General features: G+C 47.5%; 1 protein-coding gene across 1 annotated transcript; it reads right to left on the bottom strand.

The window, feature by feature from the left end:
• Positions 1-420: 420 nt before the first annotated feature.
• LOC124662931 (aspartyl protease family protein At5g10770-like) lies at positions 421-1930 on the bottom strand. Its single transcript, XM_047200709.1, has 2 exons — positions 1762-1930; positions 421-1613 (listed from the first exon to the last, which is right to left on the bottom strand). Exons 1-2 carry the CDS (start codon positions 1928-1930, stop codon positions 421-423), a joined length of 1362 nt encoding a protein of 453 aa, XP_047056665.1.
• Between the last annotated feature and the right edge of the window lie 9089 nt (positions 1931-11019).

The raw sequence follows: 11019 nt of genomic DNA, 5'->3' as shown, positions 1-11019 counted from the left end.
ACTACAGCGCTAGGCATAGGGGCATCATTGCAATCACCATGTACTGATGTACACAAGAGACATTGTAAAAGGATCTTCAAGATGAAATGATTAAAAGCCGTCTTATAATCTATCTTATGTGAATCAAAATGGAGGAGAGGTACAACAACCCAATGTAAAATATGGCGGCAAAAATGTTGAAATAACATCAAGTGTAAGCATTGTATCTAGCAGAAAATAAGCAACTTGCAAGGCCGCATAACAGCAGCTTCCGAAGCTCCTGCTTATCTCTCATGTTGAGAACTTCACGGTGACAAACTGACACGTCGGTTATGAATCATATTATCAAGTCATTTTGAAGAAGCAAACCATTGGTGTATACCAAGATGCGACGGATAGATGCACGCCCCCACGTGCTGCTTGATCCGTTTGATCGATCAGCTAGCAGCGGTCGGGGACGAGCCCAAGCTTGCCTTGAAGCACATCATAGACCACCTCCGTCTGTGACTGCGCCAGTGACCCGATAACCGCAGCAACTGGTGCGTAGGCCGGCACCGGAGCGAAAGCGAGGCACCCCACGGAGAAGATGTTGCGGGGATCCTTGAAGTACATCATCTGCTCGATGCCGAGCTCCAGGGTCGCCCCGCCTTCGAACCTCAGCGAGATCATCGGCATATCGATGGTGTTCAGGTGGGTGAAGTCGTAGCATGTCTCGAGCCCGCTCGACGACGGTGCCACCACATACTGCCTCATCCCCCGCCTGAACATGTCGCGAAGAACCGCATACACCTCCGGTTTCAGGTACGTGAAGGTCGTGTGCACCTCGACCAGCGCGTCACCGGCGATCGCCGGCGCGGGGGGAACAGGGATCTCAGACAGGCCGACGGTTACGCCCACGAGCTTGACGAAGTACATGCTCGGACGGGCGGCGTTGTGCCGTAGCGTGGCGTAGGTCACGCCGCGGCCGGCGCGTTCCGGGCGGGCGGCGCCGAAGGAGAGGAAGCCCCTAGAGGTGGGGTCCCATGGCAGGCAGTAGGAGAAGGTGACCGTTTCCGGAGTCAAGACGACTCGTGAAGCCAGAGAGTGGCTCTCACGGCTGAGGTCGAGCACTCCGGACGAGCTGTCACTGCCAGTCGTTCTGGCGCCGCCCATCTCCAGGCAGGCGAACCTGAAGTCATTCACGGGGATGGCCGGCGCAGCCGTGAGCGTGTCCGTCACGAAGGTGGCGTTCAGCACGACGGCGCCCTTCTTTGTCACGGCAACATTGCAGGTTGGGCCGGAGCATGCTTTGAACGGGCAGTCCTGCGAGCCACATGGGATCTGCGCGAGGGAAGACGAACGGGACGGGTCGAAGGCTTTGTGGCATGGATCGCCGGCAGCGCATGGCTTGCACCGGAGAAACGTGGCTCCCACGGTGGCCGTGTCGAACCCCATGGTGAGTTTCTGCGCCGGCGTGCCGTAGCCGATGCTGACGTGGTACTCGAACGCGCCCGGCAATGCCACGAGCGGGGTACCGGTGGAATCGCCAAAGAGCGCGTGAAGACGGAGGGTGTCACGGTAGAAGGCGTCGCCGACCCCAGCGTCAGAAGGAGACCACGGGCTCAGCCGATGCATCACAGGTAGCCCGCCGTCTCCTGAAAAATGGGGACAAGTTATTAGCACATGAGTAGTATAAAACGAGCTCACTGTTGAAGCATGTTAAATGTGCATGAGAGTGTGAGAGATTGAGAGGGGGTTCTAATTAAATCTTGGTGTGCAAAGATTTGATGCAGGAATCATCACCAGAAGGGATAGACGTGAAGGTGGACTGGATCCTCGAGTCGTGAGATGAACGAACAAGGACATGCCTTCCACCATAAGTGTTGCTGGTGTGGTAACAGCTGCTAAGATGAGGAGCAACAAAAAGCAGGCACAGGCACAGAAGCAGACAGGGATGAATGGCTGGAGCCATCGCAAGTATAGCAAATTAATGGGGCGACCTCTGCGAAAGCATGCCGTATATATATATAGCCATGATGTCAAATCGTCGATCGTCGCCGGCATTGTTCTTCTGTGGCAACTGATATGGGGCATATAAAATGGTTATTCTCAGCCTTGGGTACATGGTTTCTCTTGTTAAGATCATCATATACCTCATCGACCAGCACAAAGCTACTGGTATGTCAGTAACGCTACATCTACTGAATTATGGTGTAATTTCCCTAACCCTCCAACTATACGGCTGTGGATCGGGATTGTCAACGTCCGAAAAATATGGGAGTGACGTCGGGGAAATGTCTTGGCTTTTCTTCAAAACGGCTTAACAATTCTTTTTTGAAAGGAATGGGTAGAGGAAGCCTCTACATCAGTTTGTTTTAATAATAAGAACCCTTTTTTAGGGAAAGCTACCACGGCAACTTTATTGGTTCATAAACATGATTACATCATTGGCTAGCAAGCCTACTATAAAATCGGGCGGATCCTCATGCCAAACTACTGGAAGCCCCTCCGCTCTACTAGCAAGATAGTGGACTACACAGTTGCTTTCCCTAGGGCTATAACTAAAAAAGACATGAGCAAAACCTCAACACAGAAAAGAACATTCTTCATAAATCGCAGCAGCAGGTCCGATTGAGTTTCCCGCTTCTTTCATTACCTCAGTGACTTTCATCTAGTCGCTATTCACTTCAATTTTGGTGAACCCGATTTGGCTACCAGTAGGAGACCATCACGCGGTGCCCTGGCATCTGTCGTCGCTGCATCACCTACATGTGGTATCTCAGTGGAGCTACCTGCTATGGAAGTTCCATGATCATCAATCACTGCTCCCGAGGCTCCTGAGAAAGACTCCACCGAAAACGCAGCATCCAATTTAGTTTAACATAACCATCTCTTGGTTTTTCCCACCCCTCCTTTCTCACTCTTGCATTTTTCGTCAAAGCTTTGTCATAGTTTAGTGTTAAGGACTGAATAGCCTGTGAGGATTTTGCTGGCCTCTGAACGTGCTCATCATGGGCAATTTTTCTTCTATCCCACCACATATACCAACACGCCATTGCAACAAGCTCCTTTAGTCCTATACCATTCAAATTCACCAGTGTCTCGTTGCTCCGTCTCATGATCACCTAAAAAACGCCTAAACCTGCCCGGTCTTCAGTAACCGCCTCCTGTATCAGACTCGAGAGTTCAAGATTTTCCCAGATTTTAGCTACTCTAGGGCATTTGAAGAAGGATGTAGAGTGCCTTCACAATGAACTGCAAATATGGTACATAGACCGCTCCTAATAATATGAAGATTTGCCAGCACCCCCTTGCACGCCAAAGTGCCCGGTAGTAGCCTCCAAGAGAAAATTTTAACCTTAGCTGGCACTCTAAGAGACCATATATTTGCCCACACTGGGTTAATAGATGACCCGGCTTGAGCATTAGTTCTCAGAAGCTTGCGGCCATGCCGATGATCCCATTCTACGAAGTAAGCCGAACGTACCTAGAAAATGTCGTTCCTCGTATAATCCCAAGACACAAAGTCCCCCATCGTCCCCATCGCTAGTGGGATTTTTAGGATTCTCCCAACATCCACCGAGAAGAAAACAGATCGAAGTTCTCCTTCATCCCGGGTCTGAGTATTTGGATCAATAAGTTTAGAGACCTTTGTTGCAACATTCAGTCCTCTTGGTGTAATCACCATCCTCGATGGGCTGCTTGGGATCTTGGCATCCCCCATATATCAATGTTTTCTCCATCCCCAACTCGCCAAATATGACCTATCTTGAGTGTTTGGATTCCCGCCCATATGATTTGCTACGTGTAAGATGAACCCTTCTTTAATTCAATATTGAGTAGATCCCCATTAGGATAGTACTTAGCTCTGAGAATTTGAGCACACAGCGAGTCTGGCCCACACAAGTCTCCAAGCCTGTTTGGCCAACATTGCTAGATTAAAATAGTGGAGGTCTCTAAACCCCATGCCACCCTTCTTCTTTGGTACACACATCTTCCACCAAGCAAACCAGTGCATGTGTTTCTTATCATCTTCATCTCCCCACTAGTAATAGGTCAAAACATTTGTGATCCCTTTTGTTACTAGCTTGGGGAGCTTGAAAATAGACATTGCAAACGTGGGTGTCGCCTGGAACACCGCCTTCAAATAATAATACCTCCTTTCCACCATAGGATAGAAACTTCTCCTTGTACCCTGCTAACCGGGCAATAACTCTCTCAACAGGATGCAAGAAACAATCGGTTTTGTCCATGCCTATTAAAGGAGGCAGGCTGAGACACAGTAAGAATGTTCAACTCTGAACATACTTCTAGTCTTGTTTCAACTCTTGTATTTGGACTAAAGAAAATGCTCGACTTGTCTTCACTCACCATTTTCCCAGATGAATCACAATAATCTTGTAAAGTCCTCCTGAGCGTCATAGCATTCTGTAAATCCTCTCTCATCAAAATGATAGAATCGCCTGGAAACAATAAATGTGAGACCTCCGGGGCCGCTCTGCATACTTTAACTCCAATCAGATTCCCTATCTCCTCCTCATGTTTCAGTAAACTTGTCGATGCCTCTGCACATGAAAGAAATAAGTAAGGAGAAAGGGGTCTCCATAACGCAACCCGCTGGTCGAGACAAACTGATCAGTTTCTTTCCCATTGAACCTCACTTGGTACTTGGCAGAGCCAACACAATACATAATCAATTTGATCCACATAGCATGAAACCCTAATGAAGCAAGAATTTTTTTTCTACAAAATTCCACTCTACCCGATCGTATGCCTTGTGCATATCCAATTTAATTGCATAAACGCCATATTTTCCTTCTTTCTTTCCTTTTTATTGTTTGATATGATTCAACGGCCACCAAGACGTTATCCATGATCAAACGACCAGGCACAAGAGCACTACGAGTTGGGGAAATAATTTTTGGGAGAATAATTTTCAATCTTGCCGCCAAAATATTTGAGATCACCTTACACATGCTTATAGGCCTATATTGTGTAACCAACTCAAGACTCTCCACTTTTGGTATCAAGACCACTGCAGTCTTATTCTAATCATCAGGTACTACACCTAAATTTATTGCCAACAAAACCTCATCAATCAGCTCCTCTCCAAGTTAGCTCCAGTACCTTTTATAGAAAATGGCATGTAAGCCATCAGAGCCGGACGGCTTCAAATCCTTGATATTAAACATGGCCTTCTTAACCTCCTCTCTTGTATAAAGAGAACACGGAAAATCATTCATAGCCTCAGACACACATGGATTTACCTTATTGATGACCTCTTCATTAGGAGAATCCACCTCAGAAGTAAAGAGGATGCTAAAATAACCATTTATATGGCCAGAAATATAATCCCATCTTTCAATCCAATTCCCATTCTCATCTTTCAATTTCTTTACGAAGTTCCTATTTTTTCTAGCCGTGGAAAAACTATGAAAGAAGGATGTGTTCCGGTAGCCACCTTTCATCCAACTAGCCCTACTTCTTTGGATCCAATTGATTTCGTTCTGCTCATGTATATTCTCAATATATAGCTGGATTTTTTGTTGCATCATTATTGCTTCATTTGAAAGAGGACCACTCAACACCCAGTCAAGATCAGATTGGAGTTCCTTCAACCATCGTTTCGTCTCCCCTAAATCCCTCTTATCCCATACATGCAGGGTCAAATGGACCTCTCGAAGCTTCTGGGCCAAATTGCCTAAATATATGTTTGTGAGGATTTGAACCTGTTTTCGTTTTTTAAAACGGTTTTGCTAGCTGAGAACTAAGTAATTACATCGTGATTCATGCATATGAGTTACAAATTGGGTTGCAACTGATTTTTTCAGTTGCAATTATAGAAATTGTTCTGAACCGCCAACTTTGCACCGTGATTCATGCTATTCATGAGTTGCAACATGCGTTGTAACTAAGATTTGATGAAATCATCTGATTGAGAACGAAGTAACTTATAAGACGATTGAGTCTAGTCACTCCCTTTCTTAAAATGTCAAATAGTCAACGCACTGGTCTTGCAGATTATATGGTGGAAAATAAAGAAACCACCTGTAGTTCCATGGCATGACCTAAATCTTGCTAGACAAGTGCACTAAAACAGTCTACTACACATTTGAAATGTGTGGATGTTTTGTACTTACTCTGTTTCATATTTGAAGTTGCCCTACTGAAAGGACATGGATGTCGCCTAGAGGGGGTGAATAGGCGGCTTAAAAAGTTTACGAGATGGCTTAACAAATGCGGAATAAAACTAGTGTTTACTTTGTCAAGCCCAAAACCTATATACTATGGTTCACCTATATGCACCAACAACTTATGCTAAGCAATACAAGCAACTATGTGATATAAAGATATATAACTTCAAGCACGATGACTATCATCACAAAGTAAAGTGCATAAGTAAAAAAAGCTCGGGTATAGAGATAACCGAGGCATGCGGGAGACGATGATTTATCCCGAAGTTCACACTCTTGCGAGTGCTAGTCTCCATTGGAGAAGTGTGGTGGCTTAGTGCTCCCGAACGCCACAAGAGGCCTCACCTTGAGGTGTGGTTGCTCGATGCACACCAACTCCACAAAGGTCTCACTCCAAGATGCGGTAGTCACACCACACACCAAGCGACACGAAGGCCCCACCTTATTCTACGGTGACCCTTGCCACAAAGGCCTGGTTCACTGTTCCACTAATGGATTTTCTTCGAGGCTGAAACCGGGCCTTACACAAATCTTGGGGCACACACCCACAACTTAATTGGAGGCTCCCAAGAAAGTCACCACAAATGTATAAAGGGATTTCTAGTTTCGTGCCCCTGGTTCGTTAGTTGTACTCAGTTTTCCCCAGTCCCTTAGTTTTTCCTCAGTTTTCCCCTCCTCTAGTTTGAAACACGCACAAGTGCTGGAACGGCCGGTAGCCGTCGGGTCGGAGGCCTTGACCGTTAGTCTGACCGGGTGGGGCCGCACGAGGGCAGCTCCTCCCCGACCGTCTCGTGCCGACGGGTAGGGTCGGGAGACACGTCGGAGCAGCCATCCATCTATCGCCGACGTGTGGGCCGTTTTATTTCATGATTTTATACGCGGTGCTGCCAATGACAAATGGGGCCGCTCTATAGGGCTGCCGCAGCCAATGACCAGTGGGGTCGTATATTTTTCAAGTAAAAGACATATATTGCCGCTCCGTGGGGCTGCCGCAGCCAATGACCGAGTGGGGTCGTCTATTTATTTAGGGAAACTCATATATTGCCGCTCTGTGGGGCCTCCGCAGCCAATGACCAGTGGGGTCGTCTATTTTTCAGGAAAAGACATATATTGCCGCTCCGTGGGGCTGCCGCAGCCAATGACCAGTGGGGTCGTCTATTTATTTAGAGAAACTCATATATTGCCGCTCTGTGGGGCCTCCGCAGCCAATGACCGATGGGGTAGTCTATTTTTCAGGAAAAGACATATATTGCCGCTCCGTGGGCTGCCGCAGCCAATGACCGGTGGGGTCGTCTATTTATTTAGAGAAACTCATATATTGCCGCTCTGTGGGGCTGCCGCAGCCAATGACCAGTGGGGTCGTCTATTTATTTAGAGAGAAAAAATCATATCTTGCCGTTCTGATATATGTCTTTAGAGAATATCATAGAGAGAAGCAACAAGTTCGCTAATTAATTATTCTTAAGCTAGACCGGAGAACCGCTGGCAGCTCGTTCCCCACCGTCGGACGGAGCAGCCATCGCCGGCGGCGCGCCGGCGCCTCGTCGCGCCGCCGGCTCTCGTCCCCCGGCGGCGTCGGACGAACCAGCGGCGCTGCACGTCAACCACGGCTCCAACGACTTGTTTCGTCCGCACGCATTGTACCCACCGCAGGAAAGTCCGCCGCAAGCAGCATCCGCCGCCCACGACGACCGGGATTTGTTCCGCGCACCAATTGGTAGACCTCCGCTTCTGCCTCCCCCGCCCCCTAATCGATTCGGTTCCCGTAATTTATTGGAGTTTGCAGTGTACGAAATAGTCCTCAATGTCTCGTCGTAGCGGGTACACCGGCGAGGGTGGGGATTCGATCATGTCGTGGCCACGTTCTACTTCTCCTACCTCGTCGGAAGTGCAGGTATATAGCTTCAGCTCTCTGTACTACCGTTGAATTTGAAGTTCCGCCATGGCCTGTTGGGGTGATTTCAGTTGTTCTTTTTTCCATTATTGTTACAGTTAGCCAGGCAAGCCGATGATCCATGGTACATTGCATACCAAGATGAATCAACCCAGTGGTGTAGCCAGAGGATGGATTTGGAGGAGAAGGTGGCCAATTTAGGTGATGAATTGGCCCGTAAAAACCTGATGATATTCGAGCCGAAGCGTATTGTGGATGAAGAAAAGAAGAATTCAGAGCTTATTCGCAAGGAGAAGTTGAGAGTTGAGACAGATCTTGCCGTATTTGATCAAGTGGTAGAAAATCTAGAACATGAACTAAAAGTGATGGGAGAGGAGAAAAGTAGATTCATCTCGTGCAGTTTTATTAGGTGTCATCCCTGTCCTAGCGGTTATGTGGTTCCGGTAGACGATTTAGTATAGAATTGTTATTCAGTAGATGGCTCTAACCACCGTATTTTGTTGTGGCTCTAAGCACTCGTATTTCGGTGTACAATTTCCTACTTGTGCTAAGTAATGTGCACGATAATTTTAGCAAGGGATCCCAAAAGTGAAAGCATGTACCAGCCTCCGGATCAAATACATATCAATATCTTCCCAATCAAGTTGGGATAGAATTCAAATCATACATACGGATGTACATGGACACATCAAGAACGTGAAGAAGCTTTTTTGAGACGGAGGTAGTAGTTCGAATTTATAATAATTTATCCCAATTTGCGGCGTCGAACACGGTCGCGCAGCGATGGGCAAGAAAGGCCGGGACGACGGGCGGCTGAGGGGTGGTCATCTGCGCCATCAAACGTTGAAGCGATGTTATCGGCGATGGCTTCAATGTTCGTGGCATCGATGACCACCGTCGGAACCGCCGCTGTCTTGGTGTTCTTCATCGGCCGACGGATCCGCGGAGGGCTGGATCGGCGGCTTTGCAGCGCGGTTGTAGACGATGGCTTCAATCGTCTTGGCATCGATTCGCACTCTCGGCACCGGAAGTGAGACATCAACGAGCTCCGACATTGAAGGCTGGGTCCGCGCCGTCGAAGCGATGTTGTAGGCGATGGCTTCAATGTTCGTGGCATCGATGACCACCGTCGGCACGGCCGCCGTCTTGGTGTTCTTCATCATTCAACAGATCTGAGAATAGAATCGAAAGTGAGACAGAGAGAGACATTTCAACTATTTCTCGACGGTTAGATCCTCACCGGCACTCTTAGATCCACGGCGCACGCACGGTTAGATGCACGCCGCCGCACGCACGGTTAGATCCGCGCCGCCGCACGCCGACGCACGCACGGTTAGATCCGCGCCGCCGCACGCCGCCGCACGCACGGTTAGATCCGCGCCGCCGCACGCACGGTTAGATCCGCGCCGCCGCACGCCGCCGCACGCACGGTTAGATCCGCGCCGCCGCACGCCGCCGCACGCACGGTTAGATCCGCGCCGCCGCGACCGCCGTAGTAAGAGAGGAAATACGAGAGAGGAGGATGCGACTGGAATATGCGACTCGCCGGGGTTGGTAGGTATGTGCTCTCGCTCTTGTCTCCGTATGCGTCCATCGTGGTAGAGAGAGAGATACAGTGCCGTCCGATCATAAATGATCGAACGGTGCAAGCGTTCGTTGAGCTTTCAACTAACCAAGATCCGTGTGACATACATCTCGACCAATCGGAGATCAGCCAGTGAGTACAAGTTAGGAAAACTGAGTAGAACTAAGAGGGGGAAAAGTGAGGAAATGTTTATCGGAAGGGCAAAACTGAGTATGACTGAGTAAAACAAGTGGGCCCGGAGGGGGAAAACTGAGTAATACTAAGTAAAACAGGGGCACCCAAATAATAAACGGACTAAGGGAAATTGAAGCTTTTGGCATAAAAATTGTAAAATTGTGTTATTTGAACAATATATTACATTTTGGCCGACTAGATATTGTTTGCAACTCAAAGATACACAAGTGTGACGAATTTGGACTCATTTGGACAAAGTTTGTAAGCATAGTGGGTATTTGGGAGGTGTATTGAGCAGAAAGCCCTGCATCTTCATATCTAGTAGCTCATGGACTAGGAAGTGGTTTTGAAGCTTTTGGCATATCTAGTATCTCTATATTTCCTTTTCCATTATTATTTCTCTAGGTTGTAGGTAACATAACAAGGCTCCATGGGAAGGTTCCACCATGTTTTGAATTATTTTGAATTGAACCCTAAAACCCTAAAACCCTAAAACCCTAAAACCCTAAAATGATAAATGTGGCTTAAATGTGGCATACAAATTGTTCATACAAATTCAAATTGTTCAACACAAAGGGATCCCCAATACAAAGGGAACCACAATACAAATTGTTCATACAAATTCAAATTGTTCAACACAAAGGCATCCCCAATACAAATTGTTCAACACAAAGGCATCCCCAATACAAATTGTTCAACACAAAGGGATCCCCAATACAAAGGGAACCACAATACAAATTGTTCATACAAATTCAAATTAGTTGTTCGGAATAAAATCTTTCTCTTGCTCCTCGGTGTGACTCGCGGGGCCACCACCTTACTCCGGTAACCCTACCGGGGATATTACCGGTGTCTACCTTCCTTTTGCCCTCTTTCTTGTTCTTCTTCTTCTGCAAAGCTTGTGCTTTTTCTTCTGCCATGTACTCTTCGAAGTTAGCATCTATCATGGCCTTACTACTTTCGAGGCATTCTCGACTATACTGTTCCCTCTCCTCTAGACTCATCGGTTGAAGCCATTCTACATCCATCTGTTCCCTCTGCTCTCGATCCATCGGTTCAATCTCCTCATGTTCAATTGCTGCTTCAATCTCCTCTGCATTTCCTCGCTTCAATCTCCTCATGTTGAACTCGTCGCTTCAATCTCCTCTCGCATTTGTCGCTTCAATCACCTCATGTTGAATTGTTGCTTCAATCTCAAGTTGAATTGCCGCTTC

Source organism: Lolium rigidum, chromosome 6 (assembly GCF_022539505.1).
Source record: "Lolium rigidum isolate FL_2022 chromosome 6, APGP_CSIRO_Lrig_0.1, whole genome shotgun sequence".
NCBI lineage: Eukaryota > Viridiplantae > Streptophyta > Magnoliopsida > Poales > Poaceae > Lolium > Lolium rigidum.
Note: the sequence above shows the minus strand (reverse complement) of the source record. Positions and strands in the feature narration are given on the sequence as shown.